This window comes from Hevea brasiliensis, chromosome 8 (genome assembly GCF_030052815.1).
Source record: "Hevea brasiliensis isolate MT/VB/25A 57/8 chromosome 8, ASM3005281v1, whole genome shotgun sequence".
Taxonomy (NCBI): domain Eukaryota; kingdom Viridiplantae; phylum Streptophyta; class Magnoliopsida; order Malpighiales; family Euphorbiaceae; genus Hevea; species Hevea brasiliensis.
This window is the reverse complement of record NC_079500.1, coordinates 9,550,848-9,575,066: the sequence shown is the minus strand read 5'-3', so window position 1 is coordinate 9,575,066 and position 24,219 is coordinate 9,550,848. Positions and strand designations below refer to the sequence as shown.

Here is a 24,219-nt window from a genome sequence, read left to right as displayed (position 1 = left end):
TGGTGGTAGTGGTGGAGTGATAGTGGTAGTGGTGGTGATGGTGATGGTAGAGCGATAGTGGCGATGGTGATGGTGGTGGTGGTGATAGTGGAGTGATAGTGATGGTAGTAGTTGTGGTGATGGTGATGGAGTGGTGGTAGAGTGATAGTAGTAGTGGTCTTATTGGTGGTATAATGATAATGGTGGTGGTGATGGAGTGGTGGTGGTGGTGGCAGTGGTGGAGTGATAGTGGTGGTGGTGGGTGGTGGTGGTGGTGGAGTGATAGTGGTGGTGGTGGTAGTGTGATAGTGGTGGCAACAGAGGTGGTGGTGGTGGTGATGGAGTGGTAGTGGAGTGATAGTGGTGGTGTTGGCGATGGTGGAGTGATAGTGGTGGTGGTAGCGGTGGTGGTAGTGTGATAGTGGTGGCAACAGAGGTGGTGGTGGTGGTGATGGAGTGGTAGTGGAGTGATAGTGGTGGTGTTAGCGGTAGCGAAGTGATAGTGGTGGTGGTGGTGGCAGCGGTGGTAGAATGATAGTGGTGGTGGCGGCGGCGGTGGTAGAATGATAGTGGTGGTGGTGTTGGTGTTATAATGATAATGGTGGTGGTGATGGAGTGATAGTGGTGGTGGCAGTGGTGGAGTGATAGTGGTGGCAACAGAGGTGGTGGTGGTGGTGATGGAGTGGTGGTAGAGTGATAGTAGTAGTGGTGGTGGTAGTAGTAGAGTAATAGTGGAGGTAGTAGTGGTAGATTGGTGGTAGTAGTGGTTGAGTGGTGGTTGAGTGATAGTGGTGGTGGTGGCAGTGGTTGAGTGATAGTGGTGGTAGAGTGATAGTAATAGTGGTGGTGGTAGTGGTAAAGTGATAGTGGTGGTAGTGGCAGTGGTGGAGTGATAGTGGTGGTGGTGGTGGTAGAGTGGTAGTGATGGAGTGATAGTGGTGGTGTTGGCGGTGGTGGAGTGATAGTGGTGGAGTGATAGTAGTGGTGGTGGTGGCGGTGGTGATTTGCCAAGTTTGTATTTACACAACAAAAAAATACAAATTTTGCAAAATTAATAATATATAGTGATAAATAATTTTTAAATTTAAAAAATATTAAATAATTTCAACCACCACCACTCCACCACTTTCACTATCACTCCATTACCACCAGCACCACCACCACAACCCCCACCACTCCACCACCACCATCACCCTATTACTACCACCTCCACCAATACCACCACCACCACCACCACCAACACCCTATCACCACCCCCACTACTCCATTGCTGCCGCCACCACCCCCACCACTCCACCACCACTGCCACCACTATTACACCACCACCACCACCACCACCACCACTCCAACATCACCACTCCACCAGCACCACCACCACCCCTACCACCACCACCATTACACAACTGCTATCAATTTTAATATTCTATTTATTTTACTTAAATTTATATTTCAATTTTATATAATATAACTTTACTTAAAATAGTATAACATAGCATATTATATAACTTATAGCATATAACTCCACCACCACCACCACTACCCCCACCACTCCACCACCACCATCACCCTATCACTACCACCTCCACCAATACCACCACCACCCCCACTACTCCATCGCCACCACCACTGCCACCACTATTACACCACCACCACCACCACCACCACTCCAACATCACCACTCCACCAGCACCACCACCACCCCTACCACGACCACCATTAAACCACTGCTATCAATTTTAATATCAATTTTAATATTCCATTTATTTTACTTAAATTTATATTTCAATTTTATATAATATTACTTTACTTAAAATAGTATAACATAGCATATTATATAACTCATAGCATATAACTCCAACACCACCACCACCATTACCACCATCACACCATTACCACCACCACTACTATACTTTAATAAATAGATTTATTATTATAAAAATTAATACAAAACTTAATATGGTAATTACTTTACTTAACTTTAAGTTTCAAATTTATATAAAAGTAATTTTGTTACAAACATAATATTAACATTTAATTAAAAAATGACATAATTAAATGCATAATTGGGCAGAGCATTCGAATTTATGTGTATTAGTTCGATCTGAATTGAACACAAGTTTTTTTTTTTTTTTCAGAAACCAAACCGACCCATATTGATTAAAAAAAAATTGCCCTTAACGCCAACATTTACTTAGTGTGGAGCCATGCATATTCAACACGAAGGGGTTATTAATTCCATTACATATTTCCAATGACAATGTTGGACATATCTCTTTGAACAATAAAGATCTTTGAGCCGCCAAAAGTAATTGCCATCTCCAATTTTCAATGGCATGCTCATCCCTTTCCCATGCTCATTATTCAAGTATCACCCTAAAACATATCTACCACCCTAAAACACATCTGATTCACATATCTATCCGTAGTTGTTAGCTGACAAACGAGTATCATACCCTCCTCTCTCAAATCTTTATCCTATCAACCGAAGCAATAATGTCAGACACATTTGAGGTTCGTATAACTGAGGATGTAATCAAATTCCAATCCATGGTAAGTGAAACCTTCATCTATCATCTGTTATGTATGATTCAAGTACCTCTTTCAAATCTAAGTTCTTTTGTGTTTGTGTTCTTCCAAGTTAATCCCGTCAAGGTTTTTAAGAGAGAGAATGGACCAATTTCAAGCGACATTTCATTTGCGCACACCATCAAATGAAACCTGGGAAGTGCTAGTCAAAGCAGGGCTAGGAGTATCTATAATTGACAAGGGATTATCAGAATTCATGGATTACCACAAAGTAGAACTGAACTACAAATTGATCTTCACTTTCAATCCTCCATATGAATTTAAAGTGGTCATACTCAATTCTGGTGGTAGAGAGATTTACTACCCTAAGAGGATGCAAGAGCAGAACATAGGGCTAACCAATGTTTATCAAAATACAATGCATGCAAATCTAGATACAGGTGAGAAATTTCAATTTTTTTCTTACCAAATTATATGCTATTCATAAGAATGAATTGTTACGCAATTATTTAATTATTTGTACTGCCATGTAGATGTTCATGAGAATGAATTGATACGCAATTGCTTAAATGATTTATACTACCGTGTAGATCATTTGGTGTCACAGAACCATGTCAATCCTTCTCAATGGTCATTTAAATTTGTTTGCAAGAATTACGATTGGAAATATAAAGTGGTATGCTTTACTATCATTTGTAGTACATTAATTTTCTGTATACACAATTTCAATTGGATTTTTTTTTTATTACTTCTAATGGTGTCAACTTTATTTGGAAAGGATATCCCTGCACTTGAAGCTGTGCAATTTATTGGATGAGATAGAACCACAATCATTGTGTGGAAGCTGCCTAAACCTGGACGAAGATTAGATCATCCCATGCCATTTAAACTTGGGTATGTTTGTACAGAGGAGACATCCAGACGTGGAAAGAAGCCAAAACTGAGAGCAAGAATTGCAAAGGGATGGGTTCGGTTTGTTAGATTCTATGGACTAGAGAAAGGCGATGAGTGCACCTTCATCCAATCAGTTATGGACAAATCAAGCTTCTTCATTTCTGTCATTCGCATGGGTCATCATATTTAAATTGTTACTATTTCAACTTTTAATGGTTCATTTGATGGATGTTGTTTTAAACTTGCATTGATATCCAGTGCCAATGGTTTTTTTCTTTCGGATTATTATTGAGCACTTTAAGCGTGTTATTTTGTTAAAAACAATGAAATATCCTTTTTAATTTTGTTGATATGGTAGCTCTCTATTAATGAAAACGAAATGCTTTTTGGCACAAAAAAAAAATGTCACAAATGGCACAAATGGATGTAAATTGTCTAACTCACCCTCCACATGAATGGAGGGAATATTGGGAGGGAAAATGGTAAACAAATCTTGGCGCCATTGTTTTACCAAGAGCACACGATATTGCAAGGTTTTAGTGTTGTAAAAAAATCATGTTTGAAGGGCCAGAAATATTATTGTATCATTTGTGATAGGGAAAGAAAATCAAATGCTAATAAGTCATAAAAAATGATTGAATTATATTATTAACACCACTTCACTACTATTAGAATAATCACCAATATGACCACCAATAGTTAAATCAACACCACTGCTATAATCACCATGTGTACAATATTGCCACCATTATCATTATTAAATCATTGTTTTTAATTTAAATATAGAGGGAGATAGTCAAAGATATTTAGAGAATGATAGAAATAAAAAGAGTTATAGGCAGAGATATTAAGATTATCACATATATAAAGATAAATAAATGGAGAGAGAGATAAACATGTGGAGAGAGAGATATAAAAATGTATAAATCAATATATGTGTTGATTTTTTAATAACTCTTGTGTGTGTATATATATTTTTCATACAAAAGATTATCGGATGAGGGCTAATAGCCCTACTGGCATTAGCGCATGCTTCCCAGCATGGTTAAGGGTTCGAACCCTCCTTGTGTCAGATTCTTTTTTTTTTTCCCTTTAAAACACACCTTAGCAAGATAAATATAGAGAGAGATAGTTAAAGATATTTAGAGAATGATAGAAATAAAAAGAGTTTTATAGGCAGAGATATTAAGATTGTCATATATATAAAGATAAATAAAGGGAGAGAGAGATAAACATGTGGAAAGAGATATATAGAAATGTATAAATCAATATATGTGTTGATTTTTTAATAACTCTTGTGTGTGTATATATATTTTTCATACAAAAGATTATCGGATGAGAGCTAATAGCCCGACTGGCATTGGCGCATGCTTCCCAGCATGGTTAAGGGTTCGAACCCTCCTTGTGTCAGATTCTTTTTTTTTCCCCTTTAAAACACACCTTAACAAGATAAAGTCATTTCCATTGAAGAAATTATTGGATGAGGGCTAATAGCCAGACTGGCACTGGCGCATGCTTCCCAGCATGGTTAAGGGTTCGAACCCTCCTTATGTCATATTTTTTTTCCTTTTTAATATCACTATTCCCACTACATTTTCGTTTATTAAATGGGCAATTAATATCCAGATGAGTGTTGAGGGGGTTTGTTGACTGCCATTAAGTTCCCTTCAAACATTAATAAACTGTCAAAGATTTACCTAACATAGAGATTAAGAGAGAGAATCGAAAATGGTGAGATATTTCCTTTCCTTTCCTTTTTAACTGAAAGAGAAAGAATCCTCTCTTAAGAGCACCATGGCAGAAAAAGATAGGTTCTATTTCATTGTTGAACGCAACACTAGCAGGATCGTAAGCTCTTTGTATCCTTTTATCTATTTTTTTTTTCTTTTTTCAACATAAAATAGAAATAAGTGATAATTTACTGATGCTGATATGATATCTGTTTCTCATCCATTTTTTTTGACATATACAGAGGATTCCAAATCATGTTACTCATCTACTGGACGATTTAAATTTTGATACCATAACACTTTTTGTCAAAGGTATGGAAGGTCACTCATGGCAGGTTGCGGTTGTAGTGGATGAGAAAGATGGGAATTTATATTTTACAGATGGTGTTGATGAACTTATCAAATACTACAAGTCAAACGAAGTTACGTATCATATTTTCTCATCGATTACACAAGAGTTGAGATGTTAATGTTCGATACAAAAGGAGTTGAGATTGATTATGGATTTCCACCATTACCGGAAGCAACTCAAATATCTTCAGATAATGATGATGTAATAGGTGAATGTGTTGACTTTCGCATTATGAGTTTTTTTTTTTTTTTTTTTTTATTTCTTTCATGCAACCAATAAAATAATAAGAACTTGCTTTGTTTTTCTCTTTACTATTATTAAATTCCATGTTTTTTATAGAGCACGACACTAATCCTGATGCAGAACCCCTTCCTACTCAGCCAAACTTTGTGTCTGTGATGAACACCGCTGATTGGAAATACAAAGTGGTAAACTAGCCATTTACGAATTATGTTGAAAACTTTATTGATTATGTAAATTATTTTTCAAATAGTTATTGACATGTATAAAATGTATCTTGTGTTATTTACTAGAATATTCCAATTGAATTTGAGAAGACGTTTCTTGGCTTGAATGGGTGGTTGGTTCACATACAAGTACCTGGTGTGCGAAAACAATTTCAAGTTCAGTATGTGACTCGGTTTAGTCAAGAGGGAGTCTTCAAGAAAGCAAAGTTTGAAAAAGGATGGCGTGCATTTGTGCAGGAAAACCAATTGGGAAAGGATGATGAGGTGGAATTCACTTTGACAGTGGCTGATGACTATAGGATTAAGTTTCAAACTGAAATTACAAGAAAGCAGTCTGATTTGGATAGGGTCCTTTTTGGTGTTGTCTTATGTATATAGTATGCTGAGTTTATGTTTCATGAGACAATATGCTATGCTATCCTCTATGTGTGTCGAATGTTTTGCCATAATTTTTATCCTTACCAAGTTTGGAAGCTGGATTTTTTTTTTATTGCAGATCGTTTTCATTGGCTTGAATTTGCTATTGTATATGAATTGGGCATGTTACCAAGCCTTTGCTGTAAGGAAACTAGCATTTGCTTTTCAAATTCAAGTTATTGCATATCTGCAATATATTAAAATTCTGATGGAATGCTTTTCCTCATTTGTGAAAATTAAGTCCTTATAACAATACATAGGATGTTATATATAAATAGCAGCAGGCTAAACATTTGTTCCTACTATGCATCTTCCAATTGACAGAAATTGTGTATATGCATTAACTATTGAGTAAGAGGAAAGCACTCCAGCTTGATCTCTAGCACCCCCCTCTCGACATTTTGTAGTTTGAGGCTTATTTCTTGTTTTACCGTTCCATCTACTAAGGTGATGAAGATAGATACAATGCTTTACAATAAAGAGTTTCTTAGAAAGAAGATGAAGATAGATACAAATAAGGGTTTGTTCAATAAAACAATAGTATACTTCTTTAAACTTTTTCAAAAAGATAATTGGAACTCACATAATATTAATTATAGTAGGTAGCTCAAGGAAAGCATGGGAACTCTCATCCTATTTACTCAAGTAGTTGTTAGATAGAAGAGAGATAACGAAAATTCAAATTATACTCTATCTCCTGACATCTCTTCCATTCAAAATTTTAATAAGGATAGTTATGTCATTTTATAAGCATTTATGCTATTTGTGCCACAACATTTGTGCCATTTAGCACTGTTCGACCATGGCTATGATTGTAATCCAGAAATGTAATCTCAACTTAACAAGAAAAATGATCTTACACGAGTTATAATAAATTATATAATATGCTACGTCTTGCTTACATAAAAAGCAGAAGCAGACTAAAATTAGCTAACTAATTTTGATAAGTTATAATTGCAACTCTGGCTATTTCATAAGATAAGTTTTAATAAGATTTTAAAAAATTGCTATTACATTGATGATACTATTCTAATTTCTTAACCAGTTCCATTGTAATGCTTAGTAGCATAATGGGTTCCTTAATGCCTAATACTATGATGGCTTGGTATAGTTCCACTGACAATCGAATTAATTACAGCATCAGTAACATTTCCTTGTGTTTGGCTGCCTAGTGTTTGGCTATTATGCGGCCCAACTTTTACATGTAAAAGGACACAAGTTACATGAAATATCTAAAAAAAATGAAATAAATAACATTAGTACTGATTTAAAAAAATATATATATACCTGCTCAGCAATATTCGAGTTAATATTGTTTCTTGGTCGACCTCTATGCCTGCCCCTTCCACTGTTTCTATTCCTACCAGAATTTGCTCGTTGAGTGATCTCCCTTACTGATCTGTGCCTGTTTATTCGTGGCCGTCCACGACTATGAGTCACATATGGATTAAGAATAACTCTTTCATTTTCTTCGTTTTCATCAACATTGTTAGTGTCAATAGTAACCTATGCATTACTGATAGGAGCAATCATTCCATCATTCCAGCTCAATAAATCCCGCTTCAATTCAGCCAACCGTTGTTTCACAATTTTGATCTTATTGTCATCGTAAGCCAAATCGAATGCTTCTTGAAATAACCTCTCCATCTCCCTGTATTTCTCAAACTCCTCTGTCATATGTGGGTACCCTCCGTGAAAAAACTTTTTACTATGGACACGGTTAACATCTTTTCTCCATCGCCTAAGCAAATATCGTTCATTGATGAATTTTATGTCTTTGAGTGACATCAACCTCATGATATGGCAGCACAATATTCCTTTTGATTCGAATTTCTTACAATTGCAGTTGAAATATTGGCCATTTTCCCTGTACTCTACATCATAAACAAACTCCCTACGAAACCAGTTGTTGATTATGGATTTCTCCATAATTTTATGTCTCTCAATTCCTGGCTCATTATCTGCTTCACGCCTTCCCTCTTCAATTGGCTGAATGACATGGCAATACCACATTCATTTAATCTCCTCTTGAACGAGCTTGAATATTGAATTAGTAAATGCCTTTTGAAACTGTTGTTCCCATTCAAAAACATATATGCAATTTAAAACTGTGTTTTTTGATTTGAAATCAGCATAGAACTCCTTTTCATTCTTGTCACACATAGCAATCTCATACTGCTCCACAAATTGCTTTAGTGTGCTCATTGAGTTAACATACCCATCAAAATAGCCATGCATGCTCTCACTCCTTTGAGTCGAAACCATTCCATCCCAAAATGTGTGATTGAGATAAATTGGAACCCAATACTCCCTATCAACATATAGTTTGGAAAGCCATTCATTTCTTTCCAACCCATGCTTCACCACAAACTCATTCCAATTTCTCTCAAACATCTCGATGGTTAAGCTATCATATATTACAGCTTTAAACTCAAGGCATGCACTATCATAATTAATAACACCCCTAAACTTCTCAGGTACCTAGCATAATATATGCCACAAGCAAAATCTGTGTCTAGTATTAGGCATTACCTCCCTAATGGCTTTCCTCATGCTCTCGCATTGATTTGTAAGAATAGAATTAGGATGAACATCTTCCATTGCTTCAAGCCACGTCATGAACAACCACTTAAAAGTGTTTACATCTTCATGTGAGATCAAGGCGCATCCTAATAAAATAGATGGCCCATGATGATTTACTCCAACAATGGTGGCAAATGGCAACTTGTATCGATTAACAAGGTAAGTAGTGTCAAAACTAACAACATCATTGAATTCCTCGTAAGCAGCTCGACTACGAGGATGAACCCATAGAACATTTGAAAGCCTGGAATCATCATCAAGATCAAATGAATAGAAAAACTCAGGATCGTTTCGTTGCATTCTCACAAACAACTTACGTATAGCCTCAGCATCACCATCACCAAGTCGTAGCCTCCTCTTTCGCTCAATGAAGTTTCGACAATCCTTTGACAAACAGCTTAAATTTTCTGGTCCACCTGCTTGAACTTCAAGCAACCTAATGCTTTTTCCAGGTCTTATGCCAGCTATATCGTTTGCCTCCAATCTCCTCTTCATATCCATATTCAGTGACCTGTGAGCAACCATCAATCTAGACATAGAAGGTTCCAATTCGTGATTGTGACTTGAAATAACTTTTGAAATCTGCCACATTCCATTTTCTCTTAGGATTGCATTAATCTTTGCAGGACAATTTATCCTTTTTGATGATTTCGCACCAATTGCTTTCCTTCCTTTATCGCAACTAATTGTTTGATATTTATGAGATCCACTCCGTACATTAACTGCTGATTTTTTGAAAACACTAAAACCTTTCAATCTAGCATGTTCTTTATAGAAGTTGAACATAGTGCTGATACAAGGAAATAACATCCCTGTTAGAGGACCTTCTTCAATAGCATTAGTGTTTGCTACTGCTCTAATGCCTCCTTCGTTCATATCTTGATCAGCAGCTAATTCATCTTCCTCCACATCTTCAGCGAACAAACTATCATCTTCACTAAAATCAAATATCTCATCAAACAATTGCCTACGATATGACCTTCCTTGACTTAACCCCGCAATCAAAAAATTGAAAAAACTGAGAGAATGAATCAACTTTAAAAGAAAAAACAAAGAATGAAAATATTTTAAGGAAGGCAAAAACAAGGAATGCTCATCACTGCTACACTTGTTAGCTCATATGTGCATGCATTAATGCAATAGACACACTTATCGAATCATCAGTTCTTGAATGGTGTGCATGGCTGCAAGCAATAATAGCTTGTAACATGCACGCTTTCCTTTGTATGAGCCATGAAATTAGCTGCCTTACCAACTCCAAGCTTTGAAGTCATTTTTAAATTGTTTTCTCTCTTTTTTTTAATGGTATAATAGTAAAACTACATACATTAATACTATTTGAGCTAACTCAAATTGAGCTATTTAGCAGTATTCATAAAAAAAATTATATTTACAAAATATTTATTTTATATAGTTTTTAATCTTAATAAGCTTTTATTATTGAGGGAGCTAATAGCCACTAGCCACTCACTAGGTGGCCAGGTGTATTATATATATATATATATATATATATATATATATATATATATATATATTCTGTTTGATAATATTAATTATTTTAATAATTATTAATTATTTTAATAATTATTAATTTTTTTATTTATGGTTAATTATTAAATATTAATTATTAGTAGTTAATTATTTATATAATTATTAAAATAAAAATATTTAATAAAATTAATTATTAAATATAAAATTATAAAAATTTTTTTATTAATTTTAATTAAAATATTTTTTTAATTTTTAAAAATTAAAGGGGTAACTTTTTACGAAGGATTCTCCTTAACTGCTGGCCGTTGCCGAATAGGGTCACGGTACACACTCCAGAGAGCCCACCCTGGCTCAAACGGAGCTCAGCTAGGGCCATCTTTTGTGGGCTCTGATGGGCACGCACGCGCTCTCTGTATATAAAACAGGTGTCGGGAATTCAGCTTACCACTGCGACTCACTCACTGGTGAAGACGTGATACGATTACCAAAAGCAACAAAGCACAAAATACACTAGAAAACACATCAAATTTCATTTTTCTACTACAGATTCAATCAATCCAGTCCCTCTCGTTACGTTCTCTTCTCGATCTCTCTCCTTCTCCCTCGCTCGCTGCTGCTGCTGCACTACTTCATCTATCAATCTGCAATGTGAAAAGAATTATTTCGGTTTCTTCTGTTGTTTCTTTACTGTCTGTGCTGTTGTGTTGATTATCTGATTTCGATTCCACTGTGCAGGTACTTTATTATCGGCTTCTAGGGTTTTCTATTCTGTCATTCCCTTGATAGTTTATTTTTCTTTCTTTTGGGGTGAGTGTTTAGGGTTTCGCCTGTTTAATCTGTTTTTATATAATGATTGTGTGTTTAGAACGTGGGTCTACCTGGGATTTTTTTTTTTTAAATGGTGTAAGTGATACTTTTTAGTGTTGTTACTTGGGTTGTTTAGAGGCTATCTCTCTCTTTGGCGCAATGTATCTGTTATTGTATGGTTTGATTGGAAGAGAAAAGTAAAAAAATGCGAAATTTAGTTGTTGGTTGTCTAATCTTATAAGAAAATTCAGATGGTGAATTGTTTGACCTGGGTTGATTTTCATCTGTTTTGTCTTTTATATCTATGTAGCCTTTGTGTGATTGTAATTTATTTTTGTAAATTATTGGTTGTGTTCGTTCTTCTGAACTCGGCAATGAGAAGACAATAATGTTTGCTTGTGCCCCCATTTTCTGTGCATGCCTATGCGCTTGCATGTTGGGTCCATTGTTTTCCAGCCTCAAAAGGTGTTGATTTGAGCTTCTTTTTTTTTTTTTTGAAGTTTTTTTATAATTTTTACTTACTTTGTTCTCGTAGGGTCTGACATAACAGAGAATTGACATAAGGTGATCTTGAGTGCACGGAACATTGTCCATATAGTTGTCCAAAGATGGCGAATTTGCAAATTACTGGTATTCTGGAAAAGGTATGATCTAATTGAGTTGTTTAATTTATGTTTATGCATTTGTGCATATGTATACATTTGTTTGCTAGGCGCTCTGGTTATTATATAATGGTTTATTTTATGTTTGTTGGTGTGAAAGCTGTGGGGGAAGTTTAAGATTGCTCCTTTTTGTAAGTGGAAGGTCCCTGTTCTGAACATGAAAACAGCCTCAGTTCAAAAAAAATGGGGTAAGAATGTGTGTTATAGACAACTCTCTTCTACCCTTGCAAAGCAGGGAGCCTCGGCAGTTGGCACTGGAATGCCCTTTTTAGTATGTTTGCTGTTAGGGTGACAATTATATGAATATTCGGTATTCTAGCTGTTGTATTTTATTATTTTTTTTTTTGGCTTTATTTGCAGATGACGGGTAAGGATAAAGATTACAGATATATGGCGACATCTGACTTGCTTAATGAGTTAAATAAGGAAACATTCAAAGCTGATACTGATTTGGAGATAAAGTTGTCAAATATTGTTCTGCAGCAACTTGATGATGTAGCTGGCGATGTTTCTGGATTGGCTGTGAAGTGGTATTCCTTTCTTTACGACTCTTAGGTTTTGAGGATGTTGTTGCTTGGACAGAATATTTGTGAATTTAGTGATTATGATTTATGACTTTTATACAACTGTCTCCATGTGCTTGAATTCCCTTGATTGGAATAATTGAAATGTAAAATGGAGGTATATAGAGTCCTATTTTACCCTCAGTTATAAATAAACAAATTTGTTTTAAATTGGGTTGTCTTGGGTTTTTGGTAGTGGGCCCATCAAATGAATCAGATTTTTTTTTTTTCAAAATATACCACTTTTAGTGTGGTTTGCAATTCTTACAAAGAGCCACTATTTTATCTCCTTAAGAATTGAATTCTACCACTCACAAAGTTTCCAAATGTGTGAAATCATGTAAATGGAAATGAATAGAATTAAATTCTGTCATTTTTGTATTTTCCAAATGCACTCCATTTCTTGCGAATTAATGACAGCTGCTGGTGTCACTTTTGCATATTCATTATTCAAATGTAAATATGGTAAAGGAGTAAAAAATGAGAGTGAGCTGCTGAAGAGTGGTCTTGTTGCATGGCTCCTTTTATGATTTGTCAATGTGATTTTTCAGTCTTGCTCCATTGGTGAAGAAAGTAAGCGAGGCACGAGTTGTGGAGATGACTAATAAATTATGTGATAAATTGCTCAATGGCAAAGATCAGCACCGTGACATTGCAAGCATAGCTTTGAAGACAATTGTGTGTGAAGTCACAACCCAATCTCTTGCTCAATCCATTCTTGTTTCTTTACCTCCACAGCTTATAAAAGGAATAACTAGTCCGGTAAGTTAAAAATAGGATTCAATAATCAACCCTTCATCCTTTGAAGCTTCCTGCTTAATTAATTTCTTATTCTTTTCTGCATCAGGGGATGAGCACAGAGATAAAATGTGAATGTCTTGATATTTTATGTGATGTCCTCCATAAATTTGGAAATTTGATGGCAACTGACCATGAGTTGCTTTTAAATGCACTTCTATCCCAATTGAATTCCAATCAAGCCAGTGTAAGAAAGAAGACTGTTTCTTGTATCGGTAAGATCAAGTAAATTTTTATTAATTTTCCTTGTGGGTGTGCTCTTTTTTTTATTTTTTATTTTTTTCTCTCTTTTTCTCTTTTTTCCATGGCATTTTAATCAATGTTGTGAATTCGCATTTGTTATGCTTGTTTTATTTGTGTTAAAGGTAAGGTCTGGAATTTGGAACTAACTTTTTTTCCAATCAGTTGGAACTTTGACTACTTTCCAATTATCAGTCCACAAGGCCAAACTAGGTGTTTTGTGCCTTTTGCTCCTCTCTCTCTATTCCCCAACCCCACTCACCACCCCTTCCTACTCCCTCTCTCTCTCATCCTCTCCTTTGTTTTGTTTTCTTTTTTTTTTTTTGAATAAATAAAAGAGTTGATAATTTGGCGTTAGATGTTGCTTAAATAGAGTGCCATTTCAAAGACTAGACATATCATTGACAAATTGATGATAGTTTTTGCATGTTTGATCTTCCATTATGATAATATTCTCTATACTTGAACAAGGAAACCAGATTCCTTCCAGTTGGATTTAGGAAATGGATTATGCTCTTGATTAAAGGAAATCTGCAATTACTATGAACCTCAGTTTAGGTTGCAAATTAAACCAGAGATTAGGTTAGCTATTGACAAGATTATGTATATGGCATGACATAATTGGCTTGTTTTCAGCATCTCTTGCTTCAAGCTTGTCAGATGATCTGTTGGCAAAGGCAACTATTGAAGTTGTTCGAAACTTGAGAAGTAAGGGTGTAAAGCCTGAAATGACCCGTACAAACATTCAAATGATTGGTGCTTTAAGGTAAGCATGTGTTTGCTTATAATTTGTTCTATTTTCCTTTTCCCATGATTATGTTATGAAGAAAATACAGAAACTCAAAAGTCAAAAAAAAAGTTAAATTTTTTATTATTTAGTGTAATTACTGGAGCAAGAATATGTAACACCTCTAGCCCAACTAGCCTAAATAACTTTCAGGCCCAAAACCATTTGGCGCAAAATGATTAGCTCAAGTTATTTTTAGTTTTCGCCTCGGAGTATATAAAGCCCATAAAATCTCCATATCCCACTGATATGGGATATGGCAGAATATCTAAGGGCTGGATATGCAATCTGTAGTTAAATGCTTGGTTTCAAGATGCTAATGTGTATGCATGTGCTTGGGGCTGTAAATGTGGCACTTTGATTATGGCGAAAGTGAAATATAGAGCTTTATTTTTTTGAATTTCAAGAATCAGAGCCACTATTTGCTCATGCTTCAAATTTCAAACTGAAGTATTTTTTGCTTACAAATGATGGTATTGTGGTATTCTAGCCGTGCTGTGGGATATCGGTTTGGACCTCATCTTGGAGATACTGTGCCAGTTTTGATTAATTACTGCACTAGTGCATCAGAGAATGATGAGGAGCTTCGTGAATATAGCTTGCAGGTGCTGTGTATGCCCTCACTTTATTTTTTCTTTAATTTATTTTGATAACGTGCCTTGTTTGCTTGTGTAATGAGTGTGCTCTCATCTATTAAAGTTTGGCTGTAGGCACTAGAAAGTTTTCTGCTCAGGTGCCCCAGGGACATATCTTCTTATTGTGATGAAATTCTTCATCTTGCTCTAGAATACCTAAGTTATGATCCAAACTTCACTGATAACATGGAAGAGGATACGGATGAGGAGAGTCATGAAGAGGAGGAAGATGAGTATGTTTTCAATATTGCATGTCAAATGATGCACAATTCATGTGCTTGCTGTACTCGTTACTTATTTCTAGTCCTTTCTTCTTTTGCAGTGAGAGTGCAAATGAATATACTGATGATGAGGATGTTAGCTGGAAAGTTCGAAGGGCAGCAGCTAAATGCTTGGCAGCATTAATTGTATCTCGTCCTGAACTGCTTTCAAAGCTATATGAGGAGGTATAGACATGTTAACTTGTGATTCATTTTGTTATGTGAAACTAATGAACTTATTTTCTTGCAATTAATAAATTGTTTTTAATTGTTTTTCATACTGTATGATGGACTAGCTGGACATTTATTTGATTTGTTATGTTTGAAACTGAATTTAAGTTTGTAAGTTGGTGACTTCAAATTTTTTCAAATTTTGACATATGATATCTTCCTGCTATTATGTTGTGACTGGTCTGATGCATAGTTTTTTTTTTTTTTTTTTTTTTTTTTGTGATTATAAAACCCCTTAATAATGTTTTTGAACATTCAATTATCTTTTTCTGCAGGCCTGCCCTAAACTGATTGACAGATTTAAAGAAAGGGAAGAAAATGTAAAGGTAAGTCTGGAACAATTAATTAAAAATTGTTGGTGCTTAATTACTTCTCACTTGTTGACCATCTAATTATGCTGCTAAGCAGATGGATGTATTCAATACATTCATTGAGTTACTACGTCAAACTGGAAATGTTACAAAAGGGCAGATTGACATAAATGAATCAAGGCAAGTCTGATATCTTTCATGTTTTGTTTGTATTTTCCACTTTGGCCTGAAATTTACTTGATGTTTGAACGTCTCATAGTGAACTTTATAAGGGTTTCTTGTTGCTATTGTGTGTTGTTTACTTGTTCTGCAATTATGCATCATATTATTACTCTGATTTCAAAACTGTTTAGAACATCCGAAAACATAAAGGTTACATTCAAATGATCTTTTGAGGCCTTATAGGGCAACCACTGAGAGGGAGAGTCTGCTGCTCTGCAGTAGGCCTTGTTCATGGTTCTCCTTTTCATTTTATTAGTTTAAGTAATCTTTTTTCTTCTATAAATTAATAGTGTTACCTTGCACCATTCAAAAAGTCGATAGGTCTTAGGAAGTTGTGAACTGTTTTGCAATGAGTTGGCAAAATATTATAAATGGGTTTGGGGTACACACAAATTTCTATGCTTGTATTTAAGTGCTAAAATGGAGTTATTTTCTCTGCACATAGTTTATTGCTTTAGTATTTTTCTGGTGAATTACATATTGATGGTACTGCTATGCAGCCCAAGATGGCTACTGAAGCAGGAAGTGCCAAAGATTGTTAAATCTATAAATAGGCAGCTTCGAGAGAAATCTATCAAGACAAAGGTAGGAGTGATGATATCCATTTTGTATTTATGGACAAGCTCATTCTAGTGGACAACTACGATTAACATCATCTCATCTGCATACAGGTTGGTGCATTTTCTGTTCTCAAAGAACTTGTGGTTGTCTTGCCAGATTGTCTAGCTGAACATATTGGATCACTCATTCCAGGAATTGAAAAGGCATTAAACGTAAGTAAAATTGCTTCAAGCTGAAATTGTATTATAGTTTCTCATCCATTGCACTATAGCTGTCATTTTTCCTTCTTTTTTTCTTTTCCAATTTTTCCTTTTACCTTGTCTAGGACAAATCATCAACCTCAAATTTGAAGATTGAAGCTCTTATATTTACTAGACTGGTATTGGCTTCACATTCTCCTTCTGTTTTCCACCCGCATATCAAGGTAATAGCAACAATTCTGGCATTTCTTTTCTTTATTGTATTATTTTGAGCAAATACAGTATCTTGATTTTCTTTTTTATTTTGGGTTAAAAACTCTTTTCACTAGGATTATTCTTTTTATGCGAAACCCCGTTGCTTTTGCTGCAAACTTTAGTAAAATCTTTAACATGTTCAGCTGTTTGTTTGAATTTTTTTTTTTATCAAATTTTATTTCATTAATCCAAAGGCAGAAATTTAACAGGTTGTCAATAAACTTGGTGAAGGCCTTTGAATCTTTTTATTCTTCTTTCTACCTTGATATCACATAAGTTGATGGCTTGAACGTTTGGTTTATGCAGTGTTTAAGGTTTAAGCAGAGCCCATTGACGGGCATAACAATGTTTTGTATTTAGTTTAGCTGGTTCATTGTATAAAATGGTGTTCATATGTTAGTTTCATTTTTAGTTTCATTTTTCTCAATAGTCTTATTACATTGACAAGTTGAGATGTGTGGTTGTGAACAGGACATTTACCTTCTGTTCTGGGTTCACATGCGAAGGCTAAAAGCAAGACTTTCATTTTTATTTCTTCTGTTTTCCTCCTATGATAAGTATGAAAGGAGTATGATGCTGATGAGGCAACTAAAATTGGGATTTGGACGCTTCTAACTTTAGTTTTCCTCTCCTGTTTATGGATGGGGGAAGTGGAGAGGAGGGTATTTGCAGTTTTTGTATTTTGCTCCCTCTTCTATGGGTTTTTTTTTTTTTTTGGTGGTAGTTTGAGCACTTTGTATGCAAATATTAGGTCATATAGAATTGACATCTCATCTCATACTGTTTGTCTGATGTTCTATACACAAGTAGTTTTCACAAAAGTAAGGACAGGAATGATGCGATCAATGACATTTGCAAATTTTTCCTGTAGGCTCTTTCTAGTCCTGTTTTATCAGCTGTTGGTGAGCGTTACTACAAGGTAACTGCAGAGGCATTAAGAGTATGTGGGGAACTTGTTCGCATTGTGCGTCCAAATATTCAGGTTGGATTTTTGTGCAGCCTCTTGTTAATAACTCTTGTTTTATCATTTCTGATAAGATGAAAGGGTTCTATTGTAGGGCTTGGGTTTTAACTTCACACCTTACGTTCATCCAATATATAATGCCATAATGTCACGATTGACAAACCAAGACCAAGACCAGGTTAGTGTTATTGGTTTTCTACTTTTTACATACCAAAATTCTTTGTTCCTTGCTTGTTCTATGTTGCTCTTTCTTCTTCTTTCAGGAAGTTAAGGAATGTGCTATTTCTTGCATGGGGCTCGTCATTTCAACATTTGGTGACAACCTCAGAGCAGAGTTACCTGCATGCCTTCCTGTACTTGTTGATCGGATGGGGAATGAAATAACACGCCTTACAGCGGTAAAGGTCAGTTTTCCTGTACTTGTATCTCTTCTTCTTGTCACTTATCTAATCTTTCTCATTTAAAGTTATTCCACTTGTTAACTTATTTACTTGGCTTGGTCATGATAGTTTACGGTTACTTGAACGTTTGAACTTATACAGGCTTTTGCTGTCATCGCTGCTTCTCCTCTTCGGATTGATCTATCTTGCGTTTTGGCACATGTAATTGCAGAGTTAACAGCATTCCTGCGGAAAGTATGGAGTTTGTTTACCTGCTATTAAATTGATTGTTTGTATATAAATTGTGCCCATAGTATACATGCAAGATTTCTTAGCTCTGACTGCTTGTTTTCAAAACTAGGCCAATCGGGCTCTAAGGCAGGCAACATTGGGGACACTAAATTCCTTGATTGTGGCTTATGGTGATAAGATTGGTTCATCCGCTTATGAAGTTATTATTGTTGAACTTTCAACTCTGATAAGGTTCCTTCATTTCTGTCTTCATTCTTTTGATAACCTTTTGATGTTGTGCATGGTTAGTAATTGTTTATGCTTATTCTGAATGCTAACTCTCTTGTTTGGCCTCTATGTCAGTGATTCAGACTTGCACATGACAGCACTTGCCCTGGAACTCTGTTGCACTTTGATGGCGGACAGGAGGTCAAGCCCAAATGTTGGTTTGGCTGTTAGAAATAAAGTTCTTTCCCAGGCGCTAACATTAATCAAAAGCTCGTTGCTACAGGGTCAAGCCCTTTTGGTACTTACGCTGCTGCTATTGATAATTATATTCTGTTCTAGGATAAAGGTTGGTTCTAAATGCCTTTTGTTTGAAACTGCAGGCTTTGCAAAACTTCTTTGCTGCATTAGTCTATTCTGCAAATACGAGTTTTGACACTTTACTGGACTGCCTTCTTGCAAGTGCAAAGCCATCTCCCCAGTCTGGTGGTGTTGCAAAACAGGCCTTATATTCAATAGCCCAATGTGTGGCTGTCCTCTGCCTTGCTGCAGGTGACCAGAAATGTTCATCTACAGTGAAAATGCTGACTGAGATTCTTAAAGATGACAGTAGTACCAATTCAGTAAGTCTCTCTAGTATGTTTTGCAAATAATATATATTAATGCTTTCCTTTACTTAATAACTAACCTTTTCTATTTATTATCTTATTTTTCAAATTGAGCTTAGAATGGTTGTTTTTCATCTTAAATCTGTAGGCTAAGCAGCACCTTGCCTTGCTATGCCTTGGGGAGATTGGGAGGAGGAAGGATCTAAGCTCACATGTGCATATAGAAACCATTATTATTGAGTCCTTTCAATCTCCATTTGAAGAGATCAAGTCTGCTGCTTCTTATGCTCTTGGCAATATTGCTGTTGGTAATCTTTCCAAGTATCTGCCTTTTATCTTGGATCAGATTGATAATCAGCAGAAAAAACAGTATCTACTTCTTCATTCTCTGAAGGAGGTGGGTTCTCTCATTTACACTTCGTTTGGATAGAGGGGCAGGAAGGGATGGGAAATGAAAACACCAAGGGATAAGAGCTATCCCTTGTTTGGGAGTTCAATGAGGTTGGAAAAGAAAGGATAAGGAGGGATAATTATCCCTTTTAACCCCACTTTAGTTTTCCATCAAAATTGAGGGAAGAAGAGTTATCCCTCTTTCAACATTAAAAATATTTCAATAATATGATTATTTTGCCCTTAATGTTTAAAATCCTTTCCTATCCTTTGAAATTTCGAAACATGATATATTGCTTAATCTCTGGTTTCTTTTATTTTTCTATTCCATGGATTAAACATTATCCTTATTTTTCCTATTCAACAAAAACTCCCAAATATTTTGGAGTCAATATCCTTATTTTTCCTATTCAACAAAAACTCCCAAATATTTTGGAGTCAATGTTATGGTTTTAAATATATCTCTATTGTAATTTCTAACCACCTTCATGATGCAGGTTATAGTAAGGCAATCTGTGGATAAAGCAGAGTTCCAGGATTCTAGTGTTGAGAAGATACTTAAACTGCTTTTTAATCACTGTGAGAGTGAGGAGGAGGGCGTACGAAATGTTGTAGCTGAGTGCCTAGGGAAAATTGCACTTATAGAACCTGCAAAACTTGTTCCTGCACTTAAGGTATTTGATAGACCATTAAAAATATTCACCTTGGATTTAAACAAGCTTGTAATCCTTATTGTTTAAAGTTAAGGCGTCATATTTCTTTTGTACTCTGGTTTTCCTTTAGGTGAGAACAACTAGTGCTGCTGCATTCACCAGAGCAACAGTAGTCATTGCTGTAAAATATTCTATAGTTGAGCGTCCAGAGAAGATAGATGAAATTATATACCCTGAGATTTCATCATTTCTTCTGCTTATCAAGGATCATGACCGGGTAAGTCAAATTCAGAAATTTGTGCTTTGTGGTTGGTTGATTGGGTCTTCAACTAAAAGTTATTTTTCTATATGGTGTGCAGCATGTTAGGCGAGCAGCTGTATTAGCATTAAGTACATTTGCTCACAATAAGCCTAATCTTATTAAGGGACTTCTTCCAGAATTGTTGCCACTTCTCTATGATCAAACAGTGGTTAAGGTAACCCTGATAAACTTGGAGTTTCTTCTGCCTTTGATGTATTTTGCATATGCTGGCTGTGAGACTCTAAATTTATTTCAGATGATAATATATTGGTTGCCTTGACCTGTCCTCTGACCACCATGTTAAACCATTTGAAAGTAGCCTGCAGCACGTTGTAGTTGCTTGATTTAACTTGTAATGGTGTCATTAAGTTGTTGATTTTGCAGCCTATATTTATTAGTTGTCCTGTAATAGATCTTGTCAGTTTGTGGGTTAAACTTTGTTGCTTGGTGCAGAAAGAATTGATACGAACAGTTGATCTTGGACCCTTCAAGCATATTGTGGATGATGGACTTGAGTTGAGGAAAGCTGCTTTTGAATGTGTGGACACGTTGTTGGATAGTTGTCTTGATCAAGTAAACCCATCGTCTTTCATTGTTCCTTACCTGAAATCTGGTCTTGATGGTAAGCATTAAATAGGATCCTTATGATGACCACTCGTCCTCTTGTTAATTAAGATGATCCATTCGCTCATTCATTTTCCCACTTGTTTTGTTTTTATGTGGGAGTGTTATGTTGGGTTTCTTCATTTCAATCACATTTGGGGGATTTTCACTAGAAAATTTCACCTTGAATATATTCTATCCATGTCTCTGAGGGCACATACTAATGATATTGTTCTTTTCCCACTACTGTAATGATCTTCTCACACTTACAAGTGTAATTCTTCTTTAAGAACGATATTTATCTCCAAATGAATTTCAATCTTAAGGAGAATCCTTTGTTTGATTTGCTTCAATCTGATGTTTTGTTTGATTTAGTGTTAAGTGTTATTATTGAATGCATAGAATTAGAATTGTGATACCTAGAGCTGTTGATATTAAAGAGTAAATGTATTTTTCATTTCTCATTGATATTTATCAACTCAGCTGACTTGGTCTTTTGTGATGTTCTAGATCATTATGATGTTAAAATGCCTTGCCATCTTATCCTCTCAAAACTTGCAGATAAATGTCCTTCTGCTGTTTTGGCAGGTTAGTCGGTTAATCAACTTCTAGTTAACTAAGGCTCGTGTTAACAGTTTTTCTGATCTCCTTTTAAACTTCCAGTGCTGGACTCTTTGGTTGATCCTCTCCAAAAAACTATCAATTTTAAGCCAAAGCAAGATGCTGTCAAGCAAGAAGTAGATCGTAATGAAGACATGATTCGCAGCGCTCTTCGAGCAATTGCTGCCTTGAATCACATAAGGTTTGGCTTTTGTTTTCTTATTCAAAATTTGAAATGAATTGACATACTTGGGTGGAGAATATCTGACTTCAATTCTGTACTGTGTTCCTGTGGTGGTTGGAATGTCATAGATGCACTGGGTGTATGGTTGAATTAATATGGCTTCATATATTTCGACCTAGTAACAGAGTTTGGAGAATTCTTAATACATTGTAGATTGGACTTCAATAAGTAATAAATCAACTATTGGTTAGAATTTCATCTAAAATCAAGCACTGTATTAAACAAGTCAAATAGTTCCTAAGTGCCGGAGCTTGATCATTATTTTCTTATTTTGCAGTGGAGGTGATTGCAGCCTTAGATTCAAAAGCCTTATGAGTGAAATTTCAAGATCTCCTACACTCTGGGACAAGTACTATTCCATCCGTAATGAGTGATGGGTATGTTGATCCTGCAATGGAGTGGTTGTAGTCAAATTTGTCATACAAGGAAAAGAAAAATATCAATGTTTTGATGTTTGCTGTACAAGCTTCTCTAGGAGGAAAAATGAAAGAACTGGGGAGAACTATGGCCCCAGTTACAGGTGTATAATGGGGGATTAAGAATGCTAATATTTTGGTTGAAGAAGCTCATATGAAGGATTACATGACCATTTCCTATAATGCGAACACAAGCAATGGATTTTTATGTATAGGGTCAAAATGCTCGTCTCTTAATAGCATTGCTATTGCAAGTGTTGCATTTCCCTTTTGAGGGAAAAGGCTGCTTTACTACACATTGGTTGTACTGCTTTATTCATATGGATGATAGAATCCTAATGCAATTTTCGAAATTGAGACTATTGATTCTAGTCTTTTGATTCTTTATAACCTTTGATTGTGATTTAAGTGGAAAAGAAACAAACGATAATGTCCTTTCGATACCACAATTCTGTTGAATAGGAGGGCCATCGATGGAAATCGGTGGCAGATGCTACCCTCCAATTGGTGAATTTTTATTCGATGAAGTATAATGGTTTCTCGTAACCATTTATCATAATCATTGTGGGATTCAGGTTGTATGTATGTTGGGTAAAACGCTGTGTGATTTCCCCGGTGGGTACTTGGCAGGGAACTAAGCTAACTTTTGTGGTTGAAAGCCCAAATCAAGTGGACAAGGACTCTTACTACGTAACAACTCAGAGCGGCCTTGTTGGTAGGGATGATGATGGATTTTGAACCTATCCCATACTTGTTCAATTTTTCTTGTCTCAGTATTGTGCAGGGTAAAAATAAATGTAATAATAATAATAATAACAATAATAATAATAATTTTATTGATTATGGTAGGTTTACATGGAATTCATCACAATCATTTAATATAATGAAATTTTGTTATGAGAATACAGAGTACCTTTTGTTAGGTTGTTGAGAGAATCTGTTAAAGAAGTTGTTGAGTTTTTAGGCCGTTGTTGAAAGCTGCATTATTCATGGAGTAGGCCCATCACTCTTCTTGTACTCTGTTGAATGTAAATAAATAATAGAGGAAAGAGTAGTTTCCGTGTCTTGGATAATAGATCAACGAAGATTTGTTTCTCTCTCTCTCTCTCTCAATTCTACTGATTCTTTATTCTCTGTTATTTTCGTTCTTATATTTCTATGACTGGAAAAACACGTAACAATGGTATCAGAGCTTGTTGATTCCTTGGCCATGGAGGAAGGTATTCATGAATGGGAAAGGAAGTTGACAACAATGATGCAAGAATTACAGCAAAGGCAGGAGGCTTTGGGAAAAGGAAGCAGAGCAACGACGAAGAAATTAAAACCTTGCTTACTAGTTTAAGTTTGAGGAATATGGAGATTGCTAGTAATGTGACTCAAGGAGAACCTACAGGAGCAATGGAAGATCCATTAGAGGATTTAAAGAATTTGAAACAAGAATCTATCTTGCAAGATTGCATGGATTCTTTAGAGCAGTTGTATTCAAAAGCGGGAATTCAAAAAGGTGAAGGGTTGAGTTATTTTCTTTCTGGATTAGTTGATGAGTTGCAAATTTCAGTGAGAATGTTTAATCCAAGGATACTTGCAAAGGCATATTTACTGGCTAGGTTGCAAGAGATAACTATGGCAACAA

The 24,219-nt window shown here is 35.6% G+C and overlaps 2 protein-coding genes across 2 annotated transcripts; one reads left to right on the top strand and one right to left on the bottom strand.

The window, feature by feature from the left end:
• Positions 1 to 8,378: 8,378 nt before the first annotated feature.
• Positions 8,379 to 10,815, bottom strand: LOC131182022 (protein FAR-RED IMPAIRED RESPONSE 1-like). The gene is made up of 3 exons (XM_058150642.1): positions 10,712 to 10,815; positions 8,898 to 9,966; positions 8,379 to 8,846 (listed from the first exon to the last, which is right to left on the bottom strand). Exons 1-3 carry the CDS (start codon positions 10,813 to 10,815, stop codon positions 8,379 to 8,381), a joined length of 1,641 nt encoding a protein of 546 aa, XP_058006625.1.
• LOC110667556 (cullin-associated NEDD8-dissociated protein 1) lies at positions 10,768 to 22,948 on the top strand. The gene is made up of 30 exons (XM_058151223.1): positions 10,768 to 11,174; positions 11,782 to 11,890; positions 12,269 to 12,438; positions 13,023 to 13,233; positions 13,319 to 13,484; positions 14,146 to 14,275; positions 14,787 to 14,901; positions 15,007 to 15,164; positions 15,254 to 15,377; positions 15,698 to 15,748; positions 15,831 to 15,922; positions 16,296 to 16,301; positions 16,456 to 16,540; positions 16,627 to 16,728; positions 16,842 to 16,940; positions 17,843 to 17,953; positions 18,030 to 18,113; positions 18,199 to 18,339; positions 18,478 to 18,570; positions 18,677 to 18,798; positions 18,910 to 19,072; positions 19,155 to 19,394; positions 19,528 to 19,776; positions 20,267 to 20,443; positions 20,553 to 20,699; positions 20,782 to 20,898; positions 21,177 to 21,345; positions 21,837 to 21,914; positions 21,990 to 22,128; positions 22,448 to 22,948. The coding sequence occupies exons 2-30, from the start codon at positions 11,855 to 11,857 to the stop codon at positions 22,542 to 22,544; spliced, it is 3,672 nt and encodes a 1,223-aa protein (XP_058007206.1). The 5' UTR covers positions 10,768 to 11,174; positions 11,782 to 11,854; the 3' UTR covers positions 22,545 to 22,948.
• The last annotated feature ends 1,271 nt before the right edge of the window (positions 22,949 to 24,219 follow it).